This window comes from Dipodomys spectabilis, unplaced genomic scaffold (assembly GCF_019054845.1).
Source record: "Dipodomys spectabilis isolate Male_0828 unplaced genomic scaffold, ASM1905484v1 ptg000030l, whole genome shotgun sequence".
NCBI lineage: Eukaryota > Metazoa > Chordata > Mammalia > Rodentia > Heteromyidae > Dipodomys > Dipodomys spectabilis.
The window spans coordinates 9,947,376-9,973,871 of NW_024870707.1; the positions used below are offsets into that span (position 1 = coordinate 9,947,376).

General features: G+C 56.8%; 2 protein-coding genes across 5 annotated transcripts in view; one reads left to right on the forward strand and one right to left on the reverse strand.

Moving 5' to 3' along the window:
• The window catches only part of Slc22a12 (solute carrier family 22 member 12), a 34,422-nt gene extending 21,869 nt beyond the window's left edge, over positions 1–12,553 (forward strand). Inside the window, exons 10-21 of the mRNA XM_042675827.1 lie at positions 1,265–1,371; positions 2,837–3,071; positions 5,575–6,007; positions 7,491–7,594; positions 8,050–8,204; positions 8,350–8,518; positions 8,976–9,099; positions 9,257–9,372; positions 9,966–10,180; positions 10,986–11,094; positions 11,337–11,540; positions 11,869–12,553. Coding sequence (XP_042531761.1) covers positions 1,265–1,371; positions 2,837–3,071; positions 5,575–6,007; positions 7,491–7,594; positions 8,050–8,204; positions 8,350–8,518; positions 8,976–9,099; positions 9,257–9,372; positions 9,966–10,180; positions 10,986–11,094; positions 11,337–11,540; positions 11,869–11,935 — 2,038 coding nt within the window. The 3' untranslated portion in view covers positions 11,936–12,553. The remainder of the gene's footprint in view (positions 1–1,264; positions 1,372–2,836; positions 3,072–5,574; positions 6,008–7,490; positions 7,595–8,049; positions 8,205–8,349; positions 8,519–8,975; positions 9,100–9,256; positions 9,373–9,965; positions 10,181–10,985; positions 11,095–11,336; positions 11,541–11,868) is intronic.
• Positions 12,554–17,345: 4,792 nt separating this feature from the next.
• Positions 17,346–26,496, reverse strand: part of Nrxn2 (neurexin 2) — a 104,366-nt gene continuing 95,215 nt past the window's right edge. For all 4 annotated transcript variants that reach the window (XM_042676191.1, XM_042676194.1, XM_042676193.1 and 1 more), the window contains one exon: positions 17,346–18,246. In XM_042676191.1, the coding sequence (XP_042532125.1) occupies positions 17,360–18,246 (887 nt within the window). In that variant the 3' untranslated portion in view covers positions 17,346–17,359. The remainder of the gene's footprint in view (positions 18,247–26,496) is intronic.

Consider the following 26,496-nt stretch of genomic DNA (forward strand, 5'->3'; position numbering starts at 1 on the left):
GACACACACACACAGACACACACACAGACACACACACACAGACACACACACACAGACACACACACACACAGACATACAGACACACACACAGACACAGACACACAGACACACACACAGACACAGACACACACACACACACAGACACACACACACACAGACACACACAGACACACACACACAGACACACAGACACACACACACACAGACACACACAGACACACAGACACACAGACACACAGACACACACAGACACACACACAGACACACACAGAGAATCGGGTGAACTGCCGTCCTCTCTTCCCCTCTGGCTGGGTGCACACCTGGATGACAGGTGAGAGGTGGGCCGGGAGAGCCTGCCTCCCCAGACTCCACCAGCCCAGAGGACATCCATTTCTCTGGCACTTGTTTGAGCTGCTGTGTGTTTCAGGGCTTGCTTGTTAGAGCAGCCAGGAGTCCACCCGCCCCCCCAGCCCCCCCCAACCCCACCCCCACCCCTCCCCAGCCTGGCCCTGTCTCCCCTCCCCCACCTTCCACAGCATGGGCATCACTGAAGGAACGGAAACTTCTAGAAGGCCAAGCCCCCCTTGGCCCTCATGCCTTACTGATTTGGCCTCCCACCCTCTTCAGCCTTCTCTGATCCTCCTGAGCCCAGGGCCTGGGCCTCCAGCTCCCCACAGTGCTGTGTGGTGACCCCCATTTTTTCCCTGCCCTTCCGTGGCGCCCGGCTGGCTCAGGCCATGCCCTCTGTCCTTTCCCACCATCACGTGACCAATCTCCACCTACCTCCAGCCTCAGTTTCTTCTTTCTGCCCATTCTTTTCACTAACCTAACTCCAAACCAAAGCAGTGAGCAGACCCCAAGTCCAAGTGCTTCTCCCTGCCCTGCTGCGCTGACCCGACCCCTCCTGGGGCTGCTGACGTAAGGCCCTGTGGTCTCGGGTTCCTCTCTCCACACACGCCGCCTTCAGGCAGCCAGGGCACCTTCATAAACATAAGCGATGGATTCATCCCTTCCCCCAGGCCCTGAGGGATCTGGAGACTCTTCTTTGCCCCACCCCAAGCTCACTGGCCTTTCTACGCCTTCAGCATAGGAGCACATGCCTACCCCAGGGCTTTTGCACAGCCTCTACCTTCTGCTAGTTCTAGTCCCTTCAACTATTTGAGCTTCTTCCAATATCACCTCCACAAATAGGACTTCGCTACTGTGCTGCCGAAGGTGACGCCCCTTGGACTCCCCAGCTCACGCTACCGCCTTTCCCTTTAAGGCCTGATCACTACATGCGCTTCCACAGAGCGAGAAATGGGGCTGGGAATCATCTCACAGGCAGCAGCTGGCGCGTCATCCACGCAGAACTACCGGACAAGCGAGCGAGTGGGTCTCCACGCCAACAGCAGCAGCCAGGACAGGCCTGTGACCCTGGCATTCACAAGGGGAAGGCAGGGTCATAAGTTCAAGGCCAGCCTGGGCTACATAGCAAGACCTTGTCTCAAAAGGCGGTAGTAGCCTGGGGATGTGGCTCAAGTGTAAGCAGAGAACCTGCTGGCCAGCTCTAAGGCCTGCATGCACACCCTAGCTCCACCACAAATCTAAGTGAGTAAACAGCAAGAAAAAGGGGGGGAGGGAGGAACACAACACATCCAGTGTCCCCTAAGAGACAAAGAAATGAGGGACCCCCCCCCCATGAAACAAGAACGGGCAGAATCAGAATAGGAAGAAGCAAGGTATGGTTTTCAAATGAAAATTATGATCAATTCCAAAGTCAAGGGCTGCGTATTTTAAAATAGAAATTTTAGAGAAGGACTAAAGAGCAGAAGGAATCTGGGTAAAGAACAATTGGCAAGATGGCCGTGGGCAGGGCCGCGCAGGATGCACATTCCGGGGTTCTGGAGCGTGCTGGTGACATCGAACTCATGCCTGGCTCCCTCCCGCCCTCCCGCCTGCCATCCACGGTCACTGGTCACCCATGGGTTTACCACGTGCCAACCAGCTCCAGGGCTGGGGCCAGCAAGAAACAAAACAGCCACTGTCACCTGCTGCCTTCGAGGAGGTTACATTCCAGGGGTGAGAGGCTGCTCAAAGCTCAATAAATGAGTAAATTATGACCTGTGAAGGTGATAGCCAGAGAAACAAGGAAGTCTAAGTTGGGGTGCCAAGAGCCGGGGCAGTGAAAATTTAGATAAAGCGGTAGGAAAAGCCCTCACTGAGGAGACTTCTAGCAAAGACGGGAAGGAAGTGGGGCCATGGGGAATCTCTGGGAAGAACAGCAAGTGCAAAGATCCTGAGGCAGAAAGCCACAGCAGGTTCATTCACGGGATGGCCAGGAGGCCAGGAGGCCGGGGCTGGGGTGCGGAGCTCAGGGCAGGAGGAGGCAGCTTCAAGAGGCGATGGAGGCTGCAGCCTCCTTGCGAGGGCCGTGCCGTTTACTGGGAATCGGAAGAGGAGGCAGTGCCAGCTTTGGAGCCCAGCAGGGGCAGGGGCTGACTGAACAGCATGGCTCGGGGCTTAGGCCAGATGCGGAGTGGGTAAGAAGTACGTCTGTCCAGGGGCCGCCATGGATTCTCCATCTGCTCCTGGGAATCCTGCTGAACAGCTGGAAGGATCCAGGTTCCAAGTGGAGGTGAAGGGTGGGGGGTGAAGGGTGGGGGCAGACGTCCAAGAAGCACATCTGGGAGAGTCCCGCTGTGGCCACGCTATGTGGGAGATGCTCGCAAAGGACGGAACTCAGACAGCGGGAGGAGATGTGGGCCACTGCAGGAAGAGGTGGAGGCTGAGATGAGAACTGACGGACAAGGGAGAAGACACCGAGAATGGAGCCCCGGGTCCCCCCTCTCGTCAGGGCAAGCCTGTGGGGAGAGGAGGAGGCCCCGAAGGAGCCTGAGGAAGCCCCCGGAGGACGCGGGAAGCAGGGAAGAAAGTGTCTCAGGAGGAGACGATCGGAGGCTGCGGGGGCAAAAGGGGATGCAGACGGGAGATGCCACGGGCCCCAGCGACGGGTCAAGACTTGACCAGAATGGATCAGAGAAAGAACAGGAAGAGGGACTGAGGATGAGGGTCAATTCTATGCTCAAAAGGTACTACGGTCGCCTAGCCACTCAGGAGGCTGAGGTCTGAGGATCGCAGTTCAAAGCCAGCTGGGGCAGGAAAATCCACGAGATTATCTCCACTAAACCATCAGAAAGCTGGAAGTGGCGCTGTGGCTCAGCTAGCCTTGAGTGAAAAAGCTCAGGCACAGGCCCTGAGTTCAAGCCCCTGGATCGGTGTGCATCCCCACCCCCCCCCCCCCCATGTATTGTAGGTGAAAGCAAAGAAGGAACAGTAGTTGAAGAGGGAGGAAGGAGCCAAAGAAAGGAAGATGCCGGAAAATTAGAACCACCCGGAAGGAAAAGGACAAATGCCAAAGACGGGAGGGGAGATGTTCCCAAGTGGGGGTGCCGAGAAGGGGGGGCTGCTGACAAAAACGAGACGGGCGGCTTCTATTTTCTTAGTGGAATAAGCAAGGCCTTCTGTTGAGGGTGAGGGTGGAGGAGGAGGTGGGAGGTTTGGAGAGAAGGGACAGCACAAAATAGCTCCTCGTTTGTGCGTTCAAATGTAAGGAGAACAGAAATGAAAATGTATAACTGCTACACTGAGACAGAGAAAAATAGAACAAGAAAAGTCAGGGGGAAATCGGAACCAGAAAAGCATGATTTAAAAAGAAAATACAGTGCAGAAGAAAACATACCGTAAATCCAACGTATCGGCCATCACAATAAATGTGAACACGTTAAAATCACTAATTAAAAGTCAGAGGCTTTCTTTGGGATTTTACCAAAGGACATGTTAAAGCTGTTTGATAGCTCACGCTGGTCAAGCTGAATGTACCTGGATATAATGACTTCAAAACATAAGCAGTGGGGAATAATGGCTTGTGGGTTTAGGAGCAATATTTATTTTTGTTAAAACTTTCAATGTTTTCTGAATTTCTCGGGAGAGGTGTACATGAAAATCTCAATTAGGGGGGAAAAAACAACTTGTTTTTAAAAAATAACTCATACCTCCATAGGTCTTTCCCGAGTCTTCATTTGCTTTTCAAATCAGTACTAAAATCTGAAGAGACGTGAAAAAAGGGCCCATGACCAGAGAGAGGAAGATAGGGGGAAGGCAGGGTGCCACCAGGCCCCATAGGGAAGGAACAAGCCTAGGAGAGCCCCCTGGAGGAGCCCCTGTGCCTCCTGGGGGAGCCCAGAGAGGGCCCTCGGGACAGGCACAGGAAGGGCAAGGGGGCAGCCAGCTCACCTGAGGATCACAGTTCAAAGCCAGCCAGGGCAGGGAAGTCCAGGAGACTCCTACCTCCCACTAACCACCAAAAAGCCAGAAGTGGAGCTATGTCTCAAGCGGGAGAGCACAGCCCTGAGCACTCAGACTCAGAGTTCAAGCACATACACACAGACACAGACACACACACACAGGTAGGTGGCAGAGGAGTTATTCCCAGAAACATAGAATACCTGGCCCAGCTGCACATACACACACTGGACACACATGGAGACGTGAGCATGCACACGTGCAGGCCCCTGTGTGCACATGGACGCACAGATTTGCAGCTTTCTGTTCTCTGACCCTCTAGCCTGGACAATTCACTACTGCAGAGGTCTTGAGGCTGCACCTCCCTGAACGCAGAGACCCACGGGCACTGTGGTCTGTCCCGCTTGGAAGCAAGAGTCTCTAGCTGTCACTGACCTGGAGTCCATCCATGCCCCCCCCCCGCCCCACTGTGAGGGCTCAGAGTGTGGGTCAGCCCAGAGGGACAGGAGCAGGGGAGGGCAGCCCAGGGCGAGGCTGGGGGGGGACCCGCTGGGACTACCCATCCAGAAAAATTAGGAGTGGCGACCATGTTGCTGGTTGCAAAATGGAGGACGCGCAGTGGGGACGGGAGACCTGGGCAGAGCACGGCTGGGGGCACCCAGCCTGAGGAATGTGGTGACATCACAGAGGTGTCACCCGTGGGCTGGAAGGCCCAGCACGCACGCGCTCCGCCAGGTCCGCCACCCAAGGCTCCTGCCAGCCTCCAGACAGGAGACGTTCCCCGAGCTCCTCCCTGTGGGTCCCTCCACGAGAGGCAGGCGGGGCGCCGTGAGGAGCAAGGCAGCGGACTCGGCACCCCCTGTGCCAGCGCCAGAGCCTGGGGCCTCTCCAAGAGCCATCTGAGGCCAGGCTGGGGTGGGCAGGAGACGCGGCTGTATTTCTTCTGCTTGGGTGCCTCCCCTGCCCTCCAAACCAGGTTAAAGTTTGTCAGGGGAAATAATTACCCACATCTGCAAAGTGAGCCCTGGTCACACTTTAATTCCAATCTGGGTGACTTCAGTCTCCCGGGCTCCCCTCCCAAATTTGACTTTTCCTCATCTCGGGGGGGAAGCCAACAGCCTCCTGGCCTCAGCCCAGGACGGGATCTCAGGGAGAGCCACCCCGGGGGCCAGCGGGCGGGCAGATGCCAGCGCAGCCCCTGCCGGAACCCTGGGCAGGCGGGCGTGGGCGCCGCTGTGAGGGAAGCGGCTGGCACGCTCTGTCCCGGGGTCCCGGCCGGGCCTCGTGACGGGGGTGCTCACCGCGCCTCCACGTACGCGCCATGGCTTTTCCTGACCTCCTGGACAAAGTAGGGGACCTGGGCAAGTTCCAGCTGCTACAGAATGTGGCCCTACTGGTCCCCATCATTTTGCTCACCAGTCAGAACATGATAGAGAACTTCTCGGCCGCCGTGCCCAGACACCGCTGCTGGGTGCCCCTCCTGGACAACGGCACTGCCCAGGCCAGCCTCCCCGGGGCCCCGGGCCCCGAGGCCCTCCTGGCCGTGTCCATCCCCCTTGGCCCTGACCAGCAGCCCCATCGCTGCCGCCGCTTCCAACACCCCCAGTGGCAGCTCCTGGACCCCAACAACACGGCCACCAACGGGAGCGAGGCTGCCACGGAGCCATGTTTGGACGGCTGGGTCTACGATTACAGCACCTTCACCTCCACCATCGTGACCACGGTAAGCCCCCATGTCGACTACATGTCCTGTCACCGCCGCGGCTACTGCTGCCACCACCGGGGAGGTCAAAGGCATACTTTCACTTGGCCGGATTCAAAATGATTTGGTTCCAGTGGTTGAAGCCTGTAATCCTAGGTTCGCTAGAGGTTAAGAGCAAGGTTTGAAGCCAGTCGGGGATGAGACTCTTAATGCCCAAAAAGTAGAGCTGTAGTTCAAGGGCTGGCACACTAGTTAGGAGGAAAAAAAAGCTCAGGGTCCCGAGTTCAAGTCTCAGGACCAGCACACACGCATGCGCACACATCATCCAATCTTGAGAGGGAGTCACCTCCCTAGACCTCCCTCTCCTCGTCTCTCTTCCTCTCTTTCTCCCCCTTCCTCCTCTTTTCTCCCCCTTTCTCTCTGTCTGTCTCTCCCTCTAGAGGGCACTCAGTTCATCAGTCACTTGGTCCTACAAACACTGGGTGGTGTAAGCACCTCTGCAGATTCACATCTGCACACCCAGTCTGACACTGTGAATCCAGGCAACTCAATAGTGGGGGTGAGCTGGGCACTGGCGGCTCATGCCTGTAATCCCAGCTACTCAGCAGGCTGAGATCTGAGGATTGCGGTTCAAAGCCAGCCTGGGCAGGAAAGTCCATGAGACTCTTATCTCCAATGAACCACTAGAAAACCGGAAGTGGCGCTGTGGCGCAAAGTGGTAGAGCGCTCGCCTTGAGCTGAAGAGCTCAGGGACAGCGCCCAGGCCAAGTTCAAGCCCCACAACTGACCAAAAAACAACAACAAAAAAAAGTGGGGGTGTGTGTTCACCTGCAGGTTCTCTGAGGCTGGGCACACAGAGCCCAGGATGCCCAGGTACCCCACATGGGCACCAGGCAGAACCAGGCCAGCGGAGAGGGGCAGCTGTCCCAGCAAGTGAGCAAGAAGCCTCCTAAAGAAAGAGAAAACTAGCCAGGGGTGGGGGGGCCCTCACGTCTGTAATCCTAACTACTCAGGAGGCTGAGATCTGGGGATCATCTCTCAAATCCAGCCTGGGCAAGAGAGTCCATGAGACCCTTATCTGTAATTAAGCATCAGAAAAACTGGAAGTGAAGCTGGGACTCCAGTGGTAGAGTGCTAGCCTTGAGCATCAAAGGACAGCACCCAGGCCCTGAGTTCAAGTTCCAAGACAGGCAAAAAAGAAAGAAGGAAAGAAGAAAAGAGAAAAAGAAAAGAAAAGAGGGAAGTGGCTTCAGGGCACGTGAAGAGGTAGAAGCTAAGGTGGCCAGGCAAGGTGGGGGAAGGGCATAAGCACAGATATGACCTATGACCCACTGGGTAATAAGGAGTCCTGGAAGTGCTGAAGCAAAGGGTGATGGGATACAGAGGAGACCACGCTGTGCCTGTGGGCGCCCTTGCTCCCCAGGGCATCTCCTGAACTGCTCTGGCCTCTCTCACGTGGGCCCTATGACCTCCTATGCTGAGCTCTCCCCTCCTCTCCCTCCAGTGGGACCTGGTGTGCGACTCTCAGGCCATGAAGCCCATGGCCCAGTCTATCTTCTTGTCTGGGATTATGGCTGGAGCTGCAGTGTGCGGCCACATCTCCGATCGGTAAGACCCCCATCTGCCTGAGCAGGCCCCTTCTTCTGGGGTATCAGAGAGCCTGCATCTTTTCCCAGCCACAGTTCCTCAGTTTTCTCCCGGCTTGCTGAGGGTCCTTCTTTCTCATCAAGATGGTCATTCGTAAAACCTGCTCAAAGCCAGGCACAGGTGGCTCACGTCTGTAATTCTAGCCACTCAGGAGGCTGAGAGCTAAGGATCTGGGTTCAAAGCCAGTCCTGGCAGTGAAGTCTGTGAGATTAATCACCAAGAAGCAGGAAGTGGGGCGCGGCTCAACGGGTAGAGCTCTAGCCTCGACCAAAATGAAGCTCAGGGTCAGCACCCAGGCCCTGAGTTCAAGCTCCATGACCAACACAAACAAGTAACAGCAGCAGCAACAAAAACCTACCCTGCTCTACCACATGCTCGGAGGCCCCAGTGACACGGCGTGTCCCTGTGTGCCACAGGTTCGGGCGCAGGAAGGTGCTGACGTGGAACTACCTTCAGGTGGCCGTGTCAGGCACGGTGGCCGCCTTTGTCCCCACCTTCTCCCTCTACTGCCTCTTCCGGTTCCTGGTGGCCTTTGGCCTGGCAGGCATTATGATGAACACAACCACTCTGCGTAGGTCCTGGCCCTGGGTCGTGGCGGGGAGGCTGTGCGCAGGCGCCAGGCCATGGCGGGGAAGCTGTGCGCAGGCGCCAGGCCATGGCGGGGAGGCTGTGCGCAGGCGCGGTGCTGGCCTTGCGGCTCACTCTTGTCTTCCTAGTGATGGAGTGGACGTCCGCGAAATCCCGAACAGTCACGATGATCTTCAACTTCATGGGCTTCAGCTTTGGCCAGATGCTGACGGGCGCCGTGGCTTACGGGGTGCGCAGGTGGCCACTGCTACAGATGGCGATCTCTGTCCCCTTCTTCATCTGCTTCCTCTACTCATGGTGAGTGTGCCGCACCCCATTTCCTGCCCACTGTTAGGGTGTCTGGTGTGAGAGATTTTCATTTTCCCGGCTTCAGAGGGCAGGAGCCAGGGGGCGGGGCCACGACAGGAGGGCGGGGCCAGGGCTGGAGGGCGGAGCCAGGGCCGCAGGGTGGAGCCAGGGTAAGGACAGTGGAGCGAGGTAAAGGAGGGCGGGGCCAAATAGGAGGGAGGAGCCAAGACAGGAAGGCGGGGCCAACGTGGGAGGGCGTGGCCAGGACAGGAGAGCAGGGACTGGACAGAGGGGCAGAGCCACAGAAATTAGACGTTCTGGCCTAGTGTTCAGGTACCAAGGATGCAGCCTGGGTCTCCAGGAACCTGCTCCAAATTACCCTCAGTGAACCCTGCAGGCACAGGCTAGCCTTGGAATCTGTAGGGGATGACCCAGATGACTCCCTCTCATGTCCCCTCCACTCCAGGTGGCTGCCGGAATCGGCACGGTGGCTCATCATCACAGGCAAGCTGGATAGGGGCCTGCGGGAACTGCAGAGGGTAGCCATTATCAATGGAAAAAAGACTGTGCAGGACACACTGACGATGGAGGTGAAGTGGGCCGGGTCCTCCCTCAGGCCCACCTCTCAGATCCTCTTCCTCGCATAGGGTCCTCATGGAGGCCAGCCGAAGGCCCCGCCTCCCAGGACAAGTGTGTAGAGGAAGAGGACCTATTGGTGCCCAGTGCCAACAGCCCCTGTCTCCACAGGCCTTGCTGTCAGCCATGCGGGAGGAGCTGAGTGGGGACCAGGCTACCATCAAGCTGAGCACCCTGCTCTCCACACCTGTACTGCGTCTCCGGATCTGTGTCTCCATGCTTTGCTGGTAATCGCCTCTCAATCCCATGCCTTGGGTGCAGCCTCCTCCACCTCTGGCTGCCAGCTGCAGAGGACCTGAGTCAGGACTAGGTGCTCAGGGTAACAAGGTGGGCCCTGCTGGGTCTCCTGTGGGCCACCGGCCAGATACGCCCGGGACAGGCCTGCAGCACTGTCACCTCTGTGTATATCAGGGTCCAGGAGGGACCAGTCAGGACAGATGAGCACCCTGGCAGGGGTGAGCATGAAGTAGAAAGCAGAGTTTGAATAATGGAGCTTCGTGACAAAGACACGAAGGCTGCGGAGCCGGAAAGGACAAGAGGTGATCCAGGGGTCCAGGCCACTCAGCAAAGCCCCAAGCCCACAGAGGAGGGGCCAGATGTGATGGCTCAGGCCCATAACCCCAGTTACTGCAGAGGCAGAGAGCTGGAGGATGGCAGGTCAAGGCCAACCAGGGCAAAAAGTGCTACCCCATCTCAACCAATAAGATGAGCATAGTGGTACCAGTCAGAAGCCACTATGGTCAGCAGGCTCAGGAAATGCAGTCTGAGAAAGACAGAAGAGCAGCCCTGCCCCGCCCTGCCCCACCCTCCCTGCTCCCAGGTTTGCCTTTGGCTTCTGCTTCTACGGTGTGGCCCTGGACCTGCAGTCCCTGGGCAGCAACATGTTCCTGCTCCAAGGGCTCATCGGGGCCATGGACTTCCTGAGCAAGATCTTCACCCTGCTCCTGATGAACTATCTGGGCCGCCGCTCCATTCAGGCCAGCTCCCTGGTGCTGGCTGGGCTCTGCATCCTGGCCAACACGCAGGTGCCTCAAGGTGAGCTGTACTGCTGTACCACACTATGGAGCTGGGAACAAAGACCTTTGGGTCCCTCCTCAGAGGGCGCAGGACCACCGCAGTAGCCTGTTAGGAAGGAGGGTGTTGGGATTGCCAGGATACTGAGGCTGTGCTGAAGCCCAGGGACAGTGATAGAATTGAGGCAGTGGGGAGAAACACTGTGCAGCAGTTGGGCACTAGTGGCGCATATCTGTCATCCTAGTTACTCAGGAGGCTGAGATCTGAGGATTAAGATTCAAAGCCAGCCTGGGAAAGAAAGTCTGTGAGACTCTTCTCTCCAATTAACTATGAAAATAAGGCTGAACTGGAGTTGTGGCTCAAGTAGTAGAGCACCAGCTTTTCAAGCCCTAGGACTGACACAATAAATAAAATTATATATGTGTGTGTATGTACGTGCATAGACGTGTAGTATATATGTATATACACACATAGATGTGTTTCAACAAGGGGAATGAGGGCTCAGAGAAGATTCTGACTCTGGGAGTCTGGTGGGAAACATTGGGAGTACAGGGCTAAGATGTAGCTCAGTGGCAAAGTGCTTGCCTAGCAAGTGCAACGTCCTGAGTTTGACCTCAGTACTAAAAAAGAAAAGACAAAAAAATACAGTTAAAAACAAACAAAAACAGATTAGGGGCACAGTGTGGTGTGGGAGACCATTCGCAGGCATTTGGAAAGATGGGCGTAGAGTTCGTGGTGATGTTCCGAGGATGAAGGGAGCCCCCTTCAGACCCCCACCCCAGCCATGACCACCCACTCTAACCCCAACCCTGTCTCTTGTCCACAGAGATGGGGGCACTGCGCTCGGCTCTGGCTCTGCTGGGGCTGGGGTCTCTGGGGAGCACCTTCACCTGCATCAGCATCTTCAGTGGCGAGCTCTTCCCCACGGTGCTAAGGTAAGACTGTCCTGAGCCCGAGGAGAGGGGGCCCGTGATTTGGGAGGGGGGGAGGGCAAAGGACCTCCCCTAAGACCCCAGTGGTCATGCCCTGGGTCTTCCTTCCATGTGGCCTGGTTGCTGCCTGGCTGTCCTGGCCCAGCCTCACCTGAGCTTCCTTGGACTGAAAGGGGGGCTGGGTCAGGGCAGAAGGTCCAGGCTGGGGGTGGGGGGAGCGCTCACAGGGACATCTGCGCGGACAGGATGAGAGCAGTGGGCCTCTGCCAGATGGCGGCCCGAATGGGGGCCTTCCTGGGGCCTCTGATCCGGATGCTGAGCACCCACAGCCCCTCCATCCCCCTGTTCATCTACGGGAGCGTGACAGTGCTGGGCGGTCTGGCCACCCTGCTGCTGCCGGAGACCAAGAACTTGCCGCTGCCTGACACCATGCAGGACGTGCAGAAACAGTGAGTGGCTAGTCCTGGAGGGCGGGTTCCCCCCCCCCCCCCCGCCTTCCTGTCCCCTCCTCTCTCCCTATCTCCCTCCTTGGCCCAAACCGCCCTGCCATTCCTCAGGACCACCTTGAGAGAGGCCAAGTGGGAAAGAACGTTAGTCCTTTGCCCAGAGGGCATTTCTAGGGGGGGGGGCTCACAGGCCCCAAACCCTACTCCAGAGCCCTCAGATGGCTGGCAGGGCCACCAGCAGGTTCTCTGGAGCCCTCAGGATGCTTTCAGGTCAAGGGTCATTCAACATCCCCACAACACTCTCCTTTCCTCTTGTGTCTTTCCTGAGCAGGGCTGTGAAGAAGCCGGCGCGCCCCACTCCGGCGGCACCCTCCGTGCTCAAGTCCACGCAGTTCTAGCCTTCTGCAAGCCCACAAAGGATGAGAAGAGGGAAAGGAGGAGAAGGAAGAGGAGGAGGAGGAGGTAGCTTCTTTTCTCCCCTGAAGATGGCAGAGGCTGTCTCTTTGGCAGCTCTGTCTAGCTCAGAAGGGACAAAGGACGGCGTGATTGGCAAGAGGCTGCAGGCAGCGCGTCGCCCCGACTTGCCCCTGTGACTGCAGAGAGGGGAAAGGCCAAGGCCAGGGTACATGCCCCCACTGCTGGGCGCCCCACCGGGCCACCTGGTGCACGCCGGCTCTCACCTCCCTGGCTGGGCATGCGCTGTGGAGGCCTTTGGCTATGTGACCCCTCCCACCCTTCAGGAAACCCCAGCCACATGCTCAGCTGCATCCTCTGCCCGCCACTGTCCCCCCTCCACCATGCCTCTTGGTCTCCCAGACCCAGGACAGGGGCCCTACCTCCCTGGTGCAGAACCAGACTTCACCCTAGCCCACGGCGAAGGCCACACGCCTATCTTGTCCACAGCAGTAGAGGGCCAGGTGGCCCCGTTGCTCCGTGACCCAGCTGGTACAGGGCGGGCCAGAGAGACATCGGTGTGAACAAAGAGCCGAGAATAAATGAATGATGTCCCCTATTGACTCCAGTGAGCAGCGATGGGCCAGGGGCTGGGCTGGGCTCCTTGGAGCACTGACCCCTTTCCTCTTTCATCCCAAACCCCGTCAGGTATGCACTGCCCCTGTTTGACAGATGAGAAACTTCGGGCTCACAGCTAGGAGGAGACTCTGTAGGTCTCCAGAGCTTAACTGGGCCTGCTCCTAACCTCCTGATCCGAGCATCTGACACACTCATCAGGGCCTCCTCATCCCTCTCAGAATCAGCCAAGAGCCTTTGGGGCTCCCTGGCACAGCTCACGGGAAGGGTGGTGCAGTGCGCCTCAGAGACCAGGCTCCAGACAGAAGCTGTGTGCCGCCCAGTGATCGTTGACAGCCCGCCTGTCAGCCAGTTCTGGCATTCATCCATGTGGCCACTGCCAGGCACCTCAGTGGAGGCTGAAACACACGCACACACACACACACACACACACACACGTGCGCGCATGCACACACGCCAGCTATGTGCACTCACTTGTACATAGACGCAGAACACTTGGTAGGAGAACAGAAAGCAGCTCCCACCCCCCAGGAGAAGGGGTCCACTGGCCTGTTCTTGCAGCTTCTGGGCCTCTGGGGCCTTTAACCTTTGGCCCTCTGCCTATGACCCTGCTCAGATCACTGCTCTCTGAGCAGCCCCCTGCCCCAAGGCAAAAGGGCAGAGGCGGAGATTGCGTTTGTACAGATGCTTGTGCCTGGGCCATGGGGCCTGCCCTGGCTCTGTCTTCTATCTGCCTCTACCCAGCCAAAACCCAGCTGCCTTAGTAAAGCTCACTCATCATATGGGGGACTTTAGAGTATCTAGAAACTTCCAGAAAGCAGACCCCAGGGGAGATGGCTCCTCCTCTCCTGCTCACTGAGCAGGCAAGGACTGCCCCTCTACCCACATTCAGAGTGGCCTCTCTCCTGGCCTTGCCTGCTGGTCTCGGCCTCCTAGGAGCCAGTCCTTCAGCTCCAACACAAGTCTCCCCTTTTCTTTTCTTTTTTATTTATTTAATTTTTTGGGTCCGGTTGTGGGGCCTGAACTCTGGGCCTGGGCGCTGTCCCTCAGCTCTTCAGCTCAAGGCAAGTGCTCTACCATTTGAGCCACAGCGCCACTTCCGGCTTTTTTCTTATGTGGTGCTGAGGAATGGAACCCAGGGCTTTGAGCATGCAAGGCAAGCGCTCTACCACTGAGCCACCTTCCCAGCCCAAGTCGCCCCTTTTCTAACGCACTAACGTGACAGGTCTAGTTCCTGCCACTCCCTACTCCTCTAGGGAGTGACATCAGGAGCCCAAAGGCCTCCCCTCAGAGATGCTGGGCACCTGGATAGCAGCCTCCATGGGGAGGCTCCTATTCTTACTGCCATGACCCGAGAGGCTACAGAGCTCTTACGGTAGAAAGACCAACTACACAGTGTGGGAAAGGGGAGCCATGGGCACCCGGCAGTCCCGGGCTCTCAACCAGACCACTGCTGGCCTGGATGACCGGTATAGGAGCAGCAGAAGGCGCTGTGACTCCACTCCCACCTCTGGAGGAAGGACTTGAGGAGACCTTGGCACTGACTGGGCTGGCTTGCCCTCTGTGGCTGGGTAGGTCTTCAAGGAAAAGAGGCATCAGCCAGACTCCATGATGAACTTCTCAAACCCTTGGCATTGGTGCCCCTAAAATGGGATTTCCTGATCATCTTCTCTAAGCACCATTCAAATAGCCCAGACCTAGAATTTCTGCCACTTCCACAGGCTATTTGGGCCAATCCTGGGGTTGCGGCCAGGTGAGCCAGGTATCAACCGCACTGATGCAGGGGGCAATGACTGGGCTGCAGTCAAGCGCTGGTGGCTCACACCTGTAATCTTAGCTAGCTGCTCAGGAGGCTGAGATCTGAGAATCACAGAAGCCAATCAGGGCAGGAAAGTCCATGAGTTTTAAGAGCAAGAAACATCTCCAATTAACCAGCAAGAAGCTAGAAATGGAGGTTTAGCACAAGAGGTAGAGTGCCAGCCTTGAGTGGGAAAAAAGCTGGGCACCAGCTTTTTTCAGGTGGCTCACACCTGAAATCCTAGCTACTCAGGAGGCTGAGATCTTTGGATCAAGGTTCAAAGCCAGCTTGGGCTAGAAAGTCCCTGAGACTCTTATCTCCAATTAACCACCAGAAAACTGGAAGTAGCACTATGGCTCAAGTGGTAGAGTGCTCACCTTGAGTTGAAGAGCTGAGGGACAGAGCCCAGGCCTAGAGTTCAAGCCCCATGACCAACCTCTCCCCCTAAAAAAAAGCCAAGCAAGAGTGTGAGGCCCTGAGTTCAGGCCCCCGTACCAACAAAGAAACAGAGACAGAGACAGACTGAAATGACCATCTCTAAGGGAAAAGTAATCTAAGTCAATGGCCAAGTCTAGAAATCTTCCAGCAAAGCCCTTTAGGGGCAGGAAGTCTCAACCTTCTAATCACAAGCAACCAGCAGGGCCACAGCCAGACTTCCAACTCTCTGAGGTCATCCTAAAGCCTGCTGGAGCAAGCATGTGCCCTCCTGTCACCAAGAACTCCCGGCTGCCTGACTAGTGACCATGGGGGAGAAGCTGAGGTGAGTCTTGTCCCTGGGTGGAGGGCAGTGACAGAGGATCCAGGCGTGAGGCTCAGTGCGAGACACCCTAGCAACACTGGCTCAGGACAGGGCCTCTTGACTCCCACCAGCTTTAGAGCTCAGGCTCCAAGACTGTGCAGTTGGGGGACAAGCGGGGCTGGAAAGTGCCTCCGGGCGTGGCTGGCTCAGGTGGGCAAAGAAAGCCAATGTCCCCAGCGCTCCACACGTGAGTCAGGCTAGGAAGGATGACGTTGTGCCCAGAGCCTAGCAGGCAGAGGCAAGAGGGGGAAGGGGAGAGCCACAGGGTTGAGGGAGGGGCCCTCATGACATATCCTGGTGTCCAGCGTCATGACCACCCTCTCCACCTCTCCTGGGACCCTGACCCACCCTCTGAAACCCCAGGCCCCCACACGTGGGTCCTCCTGGACATTTGAAGCCTACTGCCCAGAAGTGCCCATGAAGCACAAAGGACAGACCCGCCCTCAACCCTGCCAGGCCACCGGGAAGGAGCAGATTCCACCGATGGCCAGGCTGCTGGGCTCTGCCTCTCCCCTTCAGCATCAGGAGCTGCCAGAGGACTTGGGGGCCAAGATGTCCCCAGATTCAAGCTCCTGTTGGCCCAGAACTAGAGCAGAGAAAGGGGGTGTGGGTGGGGCTGTGGGCATCGTGGGCTCAGCCACTGACACACCTGGAGGCCCTGGATCTATGAACCCAGCAGGGGGCCGCCTCCCTCCCAGGGCTGGACAACATCTGTCCTGCATCAGACCAGTACAAGCACAAGGCCCTTATCAGACACATCCTGAGTAGCTGAGGTCATGACCTTGATCAGAGACCGGCCTCCCTCACCAGCTGCAGCGTGTCCCACCCACACCGCTTCCCCCCAACTGCAGGACACAAGACACCAGGGGTACTAGAAGCCCAAAGCTTTGTTCAGCTCAGAAGTTTGAGGGGTACTTACCAGTTCTCATGGGCCTCTACTTTGGGCCCAGAACCCAGCCCAAAGCTAGGACCCACCCTGAACAAACTGCACAGGACTGTTGGAATTTGGAAAGTTTTTGTTTTCTTTTTCCCACACATTTCCAAGGTTGGGGGTGTTTTCCAAGACTTAGACACGTTTGTTAACAAAGAGAGAGAGAGAAAAAAAAAAACTGGGGGAGCAGGGAGCCTATGGGCCGAGAGGTGACCCCAACAGTCCACAGACACCGGCTCGCTCCCTCCTTTGCCCGTGCCCAACTTGGCGGCTGCCACAGGCGGTTGCTCGCGGTATCTAGATTATTTGTCTTTTAATATATATCTGCATTTGCCTTCCCCCCCCACCGCCCCCCCACCCTGCTCCGCCAGCAGCTTCCCAATGCACGTTGCCCGGCAGCACACAGAACAGGCCTTCAGCCAGGCCCAGGCCCCCTCCCGAGGCAGCCCCAGAGGAAGTTGGGGGGCACTGAGGGGCAACCCCAGCGATGCCTCTGCCCGCTGGCCACGTCGGGGCCACCCTCCCACCCTTGTTCCACCAACTCTGGAAACCCAAAGGGAGGAAAAGGAGAAACCAGATACATAAAAAAGAAGAAGAAAAAGAAGAAAGAAGAGGAAGAGGAGGAGGAGGAAAAGGAAGGCAGAGGGAAGGAAGGAAGGAAGGAAGGAAGGAAGGAAGGAAGGAAGGGAGGGAAGGAGGGAGGGAGGGAGGGAGGGAGGGGAGGAAATTAAGAAAAAAAAGCGGGAAGTGGGGTGTGGAGAGACACAGCAAGCCTGGGATGGGGGCTTGGGAGAAGGAAGGCGGAAGGAACAGAGGGGGGAAGAAATCTTGAGGGGGGACGCAGGGGGACACGTGGTGGACACTTTACAAAACCCCAGCCTTCCTTCCCGCCCAACAACCCCACCAAAATAAAACTAACCCCCCCTTAAAAAAATAAATCAACCAGGGCTGCCAGCGCGGGCCCTGCCTGGCGCACGAAGCCGGCCAGACAGGTGGACGCGGGCCGGACAGGTGGACGCGGGCCGGCGGGGCGCGCGCGGCGCGGCGGGAGGAAGGGGACGAGCACGGGGTTCTGATTCCTTCTCTTCTTTCGTTCTTTTTTTTTTTTGCGTTTGTTTCCTCCTGGTGAGGGAGGCCGAGGCCGCGGGGTTGCGGCCCCCGGCGTCCCCCCCACCTCCGGCGGGGCCGCGCCCTGCTCCGGGCCCTCCCGGGAGGGGCGGCTGGCAGTGGGGCGGTGCGGGGTGGGAGGGAGGGGGGGGGGGCGCTCAGACGTAATACTCCTTGTCCTTGTTCTTCTTGGCCTTGCTGGGCGTCTTGGGGGCGGCCGGGGCCTTCTCCTTCACCACCGCCCCATTGCTCTGGGCCGAGTTACTGATGTAGTTCCGGCTCTGGTCCACCTGGTAGGAGCCCTCGTCGCGGTTGCGGTACTTGTACATGGCGTAGAGGAGGATGAGGATGCAGAGCGCCGCGGCCGCCACGATGCCCACCACCATGCCCGTGGTGCTGCTGGACTCCCGGATCACCTCCACGGCGCCCGGCGGGCCCCGCTCCCCGGGCCCCGTGGGGCTGGCTGTGGGCAGATGGGGGAAGCCGGGCGCTGAGCTGGCGCCGGGGCGCGGCGGCGGCCGGCGGGGCTCGAAGGCCGTGGGCGCCCCGGGGCCCGCGGGGGGCGGGTTCTCCAGCAGGGGCTGCAGCGGGTCTCGGTGGTTCATTTTGCCCGCGGGCAGGTTGGGGGCCGGGGCGGAGGGGGCGAGCAGCACCCCGGGGGCGCCCGTGGCCCCGTCTGTCCTGAGGTTGGGCCGGGGGGCGGGTTTGCGGGGGGCCCGGAGCGTGGTGCGGTCCGTGACCAGGGGGAAGGTGGTGTAAAAGTCCTCGTCGTCCGTCGGGGGGAGGCTGGAGTCAAAGACCTCCCCGGAGGCGAAGCCCGAGGCCTCGATGGGCTCCTCGCAGTCGCTGTCCTCGCGCTCGGCCTGGCACGGGCCCCCGGGGGCCGGGCGGCGCGCGGCGGGCGGGGGCAGGGTGTCTTGGGTGGCACCCAGGCCGGTGAGGAAGGGGTAGAAGGTGGGGGGCGGGGGCACGAAGGGGGAGCGGGTGGCCACGGGAGGGGGGTCTAAGGAGTCCTCCGTGATAATGGGCAAAATTAACTCTCCTCCTAGAAGAAGAACGAGAAGAGAAAAGAGGGGGCGTCAGCGCGGGCCCGGGGCGCGCGCGGGCCGGCGCAGAGAAGAGAATCAACAGCCTGACCACACCCACTTGCACCGCTTCCCCCGGGCTTGGCGGACACTCGCGGGCCGGGCCCGGCCGCCAGCCGCAGCGCCCCGCGCCCCGCGCCCCGGCGCGCTCTTACGCGGGCGGCGGCGCCCCACGCGCGGGCTCTGTGACTCCCTGGGTTTGTATTATTTGTATTCATTTCCATTTTTTTCTTTATTTTTGATCTTTTGTTGGTCTTAAGAAACCAAAAGGAACAGAAAGGAAAAGGAAATCGAAAAGAAACGGAAAAAAAAAGCTCTACCGGCTTAAGGCTTTAAAAACAGACACAACAGTAGTATTTACACAAACCTAACGACAATATTTGCTTTTTAGTTAGTTTTTTTTTTCTTTTTGCTTTTTTTTTTTTTGTTTTTTTTTTTAAAAAAGAAGATAGCATACCACGGAATTCAGGCAACTTACATCAACAAATAGGCCGTGTGATTTTAGCATGAAGAAAAAAATTACAAACAGAGCTGTGTAAGCGGGTTCTCCCGGAAAAAAAATAAGAAAAAACAAACTTTTCCGAACCACTTTCTCTGTCTATCTGTTGGGTCTCTCCCTCCCTCGCGCTTCTCTCCCTGGACCTCCTGCCGCCTGCGGCTGGCTCTCCTCCTCCTCTCCGCCCTCTCTCCGGCCCTCTCCCCCCTGGCTCCACCCCGGGGCTCACGCGTGCGCAGTGCAGGCCGGGGCTGAGCCCCTGTCACCACACTCCCAGGCGCAGGGGTGGGGAGGGCGGGTGGAAGATGGGCAGGGACCCGGTGGGACAGGGTGGGCCACCAGGCAGGAACCACTACCAAAGGGGGGTGGGGGTGGGGAGGGGCTGGGCCTTGAAGGCGAATGGCAAGCTGGCTGGGGGGGGTCGGGGAGAGGACACTCAAGGGGGAAGGCCTGGCAAGGAGTCAGATGTGTAGGAGCAAGGGCCCCCTCTGGAAGGTGTGGTGAGAAGCCCAGGGAGACAGGGACCCCCAGGAAGAGAGTGAGGGGAGTGGCCATGGGATTCCTGAACTCAGCCTAACTCAACTTTCTCTTGCTTCACCCTCCACCTCTGACCCCCACTGACTTCCCCCCTCCCCCTCCCCAGAACCCCCGATGGTTCGCCAGAATCTGGCCCAGGGCTTGACAGCCTCTGGCCCTCTTATTACTGTTAAAACGATAATGAAACAACGGAAAGAAGAAGAAAGCAAAAAAAGAAAAGAAAATACATACACAGCCATCTGGGAGGGATGCACTTGCTAAAATAGGGCCCGGGGGGAGGGGCGGGGACTAGTGGGGAGGACCTGTGGCTGGGGTGTCTTTCTAGAATAACTGGAGTCCCCTGGGCAGAAAGCTGCAATTCCCATCAGGCCCTAAAGGGTGAAAACTACAATTCCCATTAGCCCTTGGAGGGGTATGGACCATAATTGCCATTAGTCCCTGGATCAATGACTACAACTCCCATAAGCCTTTAGGCCAAAGGAAGGCAACCCACTGGCCTTGGATAGAAGGAAGCTGGAGCCAAGCTCTGGGTAGCTGAGGGGGATGTTCACTGGCTGGTCTTGGAGAGGATGCCTCTGGGCCTGGTTTCCTCTCTCTCCTTTCAGCACAGCCTAAACCACCATCCCTGGTCTCTGCTCTATGTGATCTACAGACACCATACCTTCAGTCCTCCACCCTGCCAAGGTAAACCTCCCGGGCCTCCACTGCCAAGTCCGGCCCCGCTGTAGCCCCTGCCTACATCTAAGTAGCTCTCTTCTCTTGCTCCCCCTACCCCCATCCCCCTGGCTAACTCTGTGGTTCCCACCAATCCAGCCCTCTGGCAGAGAGTCTTTGGCCCCACCAGAACCAGGCCAAAGCCTTGCATTAAACTGGAACCTCTGCCTTTGCCAAGCTCCCCAGATTTACTCTACCCAGAAGGTTCCAATCCCTCACTAAGTGCTCCCTTGCACCACCATTTTTGAAGCCCTGGAATCCCTGTCTTATGGCTTTAGCAACAATCAGAAGCTGAACTAAGAACAGAGAAACGTGTCTTGTGTGGCTGCAGCTGCCAAACTCTAGTTGGGTGTTTTCATTCGTTCGTTGTGCTGAGAATAGAACTCAGGATCTCATGAGTGCCAAGCAAGAACTCCACCACTGAGCTACATCCTCAACCCTCAACTCCAGCCTCCACTGGAAGATGCTGAGGCCAGAGGTAAGCAGAACTTCCCAAGGCCACCAAGTGCCAGTGAAGTGAAGGAATGGACTGTCCAGTCCTCTCTGTGACTCCCAGAGGCCGGGGATGGGTCAGGTCTCCTGAGGAGCCAGGGAACCATCTTTGTGCCTGCCCGAAGCTGTTGTACTTCTGGCTTAGAAGCACACCTGGTAGGCTGCTATACCAGTCCTGTCTGAATTCCTGTGCGACTGTAGGTGAGTTTCTTCCAACCACTAGGCTTCAGGTTTCCTCTGTCTATAGAACAAGGGTACTGGACTCCAAGCCTGGGCCAGGGGCTGGCTCTGTGGGCCCTGCAGCATATGGGTGAACATATGTGATCTCCAACCTTCCCTGAGCCCCAGACCCACCAAACAACAGCCCAGCACTCGGGCCCCTGGATGAGGAGAAACGCAGCTGTCACCCTGGGCCCCGTCATGCCCGGAGCCCATCTGGGGTTCACCACCTGCCATCTCCCTGAGCTTTGCCTTGTGTTCTTTTTAGCACATACCCTCTGCCAATATCTCAGTGGATCCCACACCATGCTCCCTGCCTCTGGTGCCTCAGTCCCTGTGCAGCCCTGGAGACCCAGGTTTGGCCTCGCTGCCAAGAGAGGCCTAAAAGTTCCATCTGTCCACCTCCCTCATACACAGCAGCAGTTCTGGAACAGAGCTCGGGTCGCTATACTTTTCCAGGGAAACGATGGCCCTTGGACATTTCCCCTGGGTTGAGTCAGACTCCCCCACACTGGGGGAGCAGAGAGAGTTCCTCTCACAGCAGAACCGACTTCTGCAAGCCTCCTCCTCTACCATCTTGGGGAGTAGAGCCCACTGAGAGCTCAACCTGACAGGCCCAGATCCCAACCTCTGCTGGCCCTGCCTTCTGCCTTAGACCAGGCCACCATCACTGCTGTGAACTCCAGGATCAAGACTTGCCCTACACAGACTTAGGACTATCAACCTGGCATATGGCATAGCTGGGGCTCTAGCAAAGTGCCAGGCCCAGGCAATAGGATCAAACCTAGAAGCTCTTGCCAGGGACACGCCCTACCTAGAGCGCTCATCCTGCTGCTCAGGGCATGCCTGGGTTCTCCACCACCCTTTCCCCAGAAGGGAGGAGGTGATTCAGGCCTTGGACCACAGACAAAGCCTGTCCAGGGCTGGGAAGGTGGCTCAGTGGTAGAGCACTTGCCTTGCATGCACGAGGTCCTGGGTTCGATTCCTCAGCACCACATAAGCAAAAAGAAAAAAGCCGGAAGTGGTGCTGTGGCTGGAGTGGTAGAGCGCTAGCCTTGAGCTGAAGAGCTGAGGGACAGTGCCCAGGCCCAGAGTTCAGGCCCCATGACCGGACCCAAAAAAAAAAAAAAGCCTGTCCAGCCTGAGTACCTCACAACCATTTACCCCGGCTTACTGATGCTTGGGACACCCAGGCTTGCTAGCTTTTCCTTCTCACAAACCCCCAGAGCCCTTCCAGGCTCTAGATGGAGGCCTCAACCTGTCTCTGACATTCTAGCTTCCCTGAGGCTCTCCTGGCCCTTTGATCCTGCCCACCCCAAATCCCTACACCACTGTGATTCCTCCTCAGTGCCCCCTTGGCAGGGCAGTCTCTGTCTTCTACTCTCCTTCATCCCTGTGTCTTACACGCCATTCCAGAAGGAGCCCCCAAACCCTCACAGCTTGCTTCCCCTTCCCCCGCCCCTCCCCCCCCCCCCCCCCCCCCCCCCCCGCAGTCACAACCCATCCTGGGCTCTGGGCATCCAGACACATGCAGCATGGGGCTTTCCCGAGATGAAGTGAGTCTGCCCTGGAGCGGAGCCAACGGGGCTCTGCATAGCCCATGCCACTGGGCTTTGCGGGGAGATGGACAGATTCAGGACGACTCGTGGTGCTGCCAGGGTGCATGCTGGAAGGTACAGCCCCTGGAGCCACCAGAGTCAGACAGGGGACCCCAGGCAGGCTGCCTCCAGCTTCCCTCGTTCAGACGGCTTCAACAATTGGAAAATACTCACAGGTGCATGCGAGTCACAGGTGCTACCCACCCACAGGTGTTCCTCAGCATCCTAAGGAAAGGAATTTCAGTGCATGTCAGGTCCACTTGCTAGAGAATTCCATTCTGGTCGGGCGCCGGTGGCTCACACCTGTAATCCTAGCTACTAAGGAGGCTGAGATCTGAGGATCACAGTTCAAAGCCAGCCCGGGCAGTTAAGTCCTTGAGACTCTTATCTCCAATTAACCACCAGAAAATGGGAAGTGGTGCTGTGGCACAAGTGGTAGAGCGCTTGTCTTGAGCTGAAGAGCTCAGGGACAGCGCCCAGGCCCAGAGTTCAAGCCCCATAACCAACAAAAAAAGAATTCCATTATGGCCAGGACACAAGCAGCCATTCCTAAGTGCCCCTTCTTCCTCAACCCTCCTCTCTCTGGGGACATGTGCCCAGCAAGTAGGATCTTTTAGTCTTTAGAGCACAGAAGAAATATACCCACAACTCTTATTTCTCTCCTCCCCTCACCCCAGTCAAGATATGCTCAGTCCCACAGAAGGGGCCAGAACTAGGGTTAAGAGTGTCCCAAACCCAGGCTCTGGTGGCTCTCGCCTGTAATTCTAGCTACTCAGGAGGCTGAGATCTGAGGATGGTGGTTCAAAGCCAGGTCAGGCACAAAGTCTGTGAAAATCCTATTTCCAATTAACCCACAAAAAGCTGGAAGTGAAAGTATAGCTCAAGTGGTTGAGCACTAGCCTTGAGTGGCAAAGCCAAGCAAGAGTGCAGAGTCCTGAGTTCAAGCCCCAGTACAGGCACAAAAAAACAAACAAAAAAGCACAGGGTGCCAATGGCTCATACCTGTAATCCTTGCTACTCAGGAGGCTGACATCTGAGGATCTTGGTTCAAAGCTAGCCAGGGGAGCAAAGTCTCCATGAGACTCTTACCTCTAATTAACCATGCAAAAAACAGAAGTGGAGGGCCGGTGCTGGAAGCTCATGCCTGTAATCCTAGCTACTCAGGAGGCTGAGATCTGAGGATCATAGTTCAAAGCCATCCCTGACAGGAGACTCTTAACTCCAATAAACCACTCAGAAAACTGGAAGTGGTGTTGTGACTCAAGTAGAGCACTAGCCTTGAGCTGAAGAGCTCAGGGACAGCGCCCAGGCCAACAGTTCAAGCCCCATGACTGACTAAAACAACAACAACAAAAAAGAAGTGCAGCTGTGGCTCAAAGTGGTAGAGGGCTAACCTTGAGCAAAAGGGCTCAGGGAAGGTGCCTAGGCCGAGTTCAAGCTTTACAACTGACAAAAAAAAAAAAAAAAAAAGTATTCCAGACTAAGCCATCTGCTGGCTGTAGACCGCTGCACGTCGGTGCCATACAGAAAAGAGCATCCTCCAGGTGGACGAGGCGCTGGCCCAGGGCTCAAGCCATACTGCTACCTCCATTTCAGTCCCTACTCACCTGTTGGAGCAGAGAACTAGGCCAGAACAATGGTCCCCTGCCCACTCTGAAAAGCCAGTGTGACAAGGACAGAGGCCAGGGTGGCGCCAGGGTCAGAGAAGGTGAGCTGCATGATGAGATGGGCACACGCATGTACATACACATGCACACTCAGTGAGGGTTCCTGGGCCTCTGGGCGTATGTTCCTAAACACCGATGTGGGGACGTAAACCTCAGCGATCAGAGACATGAATGTCTATGAGTCTGAAAAGACATGTGGACATGTGAGTGGGTCTCTGGCCCTAGCGTGTGCCTGCTGGTCTCTGGGCTCCCGTGTGCATGACAGGGTAACTGTGCCCTTCAGAACACATGAGTGCATCACCATGTATGGACACCCCCAGTGAAGTAGGCCTCCATCAAGCTCACTTCCTCCTTCTCCTGGACAGCTAGACTACATTTCCCAGCATTCCTTTCGATTGCATGTGGTCACATGACTGAGCAGTTTGTCTTCTAATAACCCCAAGTGTGCCATCTTCCACACTCTTCTCCTTCGGTGACCTTGGAAACCACAGGTTGATGGGAGGAGAGTGTGGATTCCTAAAGCATCAGAGCCCAGGTAGGGAGCACCTGAGTGAGAAACTTCTTGGCTAACTACTGAGATTCAACAGAAAGTAATGTTACTTTATCTAATACAGGCCTTAATACCTATAATGGGTGTCACAGTAACAAACCCCTGTGGTACTCAGGTGACAAATATAAGAAAAGCGACGGGGAGGCTGGGAAGATAAAGATCCACCTAGCACAATGGTCAGCCATTTAGGACAAACCTTTACTTGTGATGGCCAGAGACCGGGACCTGCTGGGAGGAAGCACTGGACAGGCGGAGGGACGACGCCAGCTCTTACTTTCAGCCTTTAGCAGTGTCATGAGGAGACACACCTGAGCAAGAACTGGCTGCTTTGCTGGCAGGAATGAAGGGAATGGCAACAGCTGGAGATGTGAGTGCTATCAGGTCAGAGAAGCCATTGCTTCCAAACCCCAGACAGAAAGAGAAAGGCTGAAAAGGAATGGAGGGACAGGTGAGAAAAACTCATCTGAATAAGGGCTGCAGCCAGGCTCAGAGATCAGATGGAGCTGAGAGCCTGTGGCACCTGCCTGTCATCATAGCTACTTAGAAGGCTGAAATCTGAGAGGGTCATGGTTCAAAGCCAGCCCAGGCAGGAAAAGCCCATGAGACTTTTATCTCCAATTAACCGGCGATCAGACTCTGAGTTCAAGCACTGGCACACACATGCACAAATAAAAGATCAGATGGACGATGTGGCCCAGCCATGGTGTTACAAAGGGAAATGGAGGCACAGAGAAGCGAGGGCAGCCCTGGGCTTGAGGACAGTGCCTAGGCCAGAGGTCTGGTCGGCTTGCTGTGACCAGGTCTTGCAGTCAAGACCTGTGCATAACCCACAGTGGCCGTCAAACATATCATGTGCCAAGAAGACATTTCTCTCCCACTTCTGAGGGTGCCACAGGGGCATGGATGGGAACACTGCCCAGTGGCCGGTGTGCATCTTTGTCTTACTCCAACCCTAAGACCTGAAAGTGGCCCATTCATTCATTCACTTATTTCTTTGAGGAATGGGAACTTGAATTCAGACTTTGTGCTTTCTAAGCAGGTGCTCTACCACTTGAACCATACCTCCAGCCCTTCTTTCTCTCTCTGTAGGCCAGGCTAGCCTAGAGCTCATGACCCTGAGTGTTGGCTACCACTGTATGTCTTGGTGTGTGTCGAGCTGTAGGAGCTGTGAGATAAACCATCCTTCAGTTCATGGTTCTCCACAGTCCAGCGGGCATTCCAGCAGAGGGGGCAGGTCTGGGCTGGAGGGAAGGTCCAGACTCTCCCAGGCTCCCTTACGTTGAGATGGTTGCCCTTGCTGGCTAGGACTTTACTTTGTCTCCTTTGAGGAGGGGTGGGCGTGTTGCTGGAGGGGAGGGGAAAGGCCAAACAGATCACGGGTGACCTTGGAGGCCAGACTGGGACAAATAATTCAATAGCTGCTCCCCAGATTTGTTTACATTTCTGGGGTACAGCTCACAGCTTTCCCGAAAGCTCGGTTGTGACCCCCCAAGACTAAGCTGTAGACAGTGGAATGTGGCAGGAGCAATGTGCACTGCCCAAGCCTGGCCTGTAGAAGCCTTGGGGGCTCTAGGCTCCTGTTAAAGATGGTGCAGCCAGAAGAGGGCAGGAGACCAGGCCCCTGCATCACCACCTGGACCAACCAGGAGCACAGTTTGGAACTTAGGTGAAAGACATACAGTGTCATGTGCTGAGCTACAGAGCTTGTGCAGTGTAACCTTAAGAGCAGCGCAAACATGCTGGAGCCATGTGGGCAGTAACTGTGTGCGATCCTGTGGGATGAAGCGCTGCTCTGACGCCTCAAGGAAGATGCATGAAGCTTCTCCTGTGCATCTGAGCATGCGTGGCCTGTGGCCATCGGAAGGCTGTGTTTCTATGTCCCCAAGCATGTGTGCACTTGCATGCACACATGGAACCTGAGCCATCTGAGAGGTGAG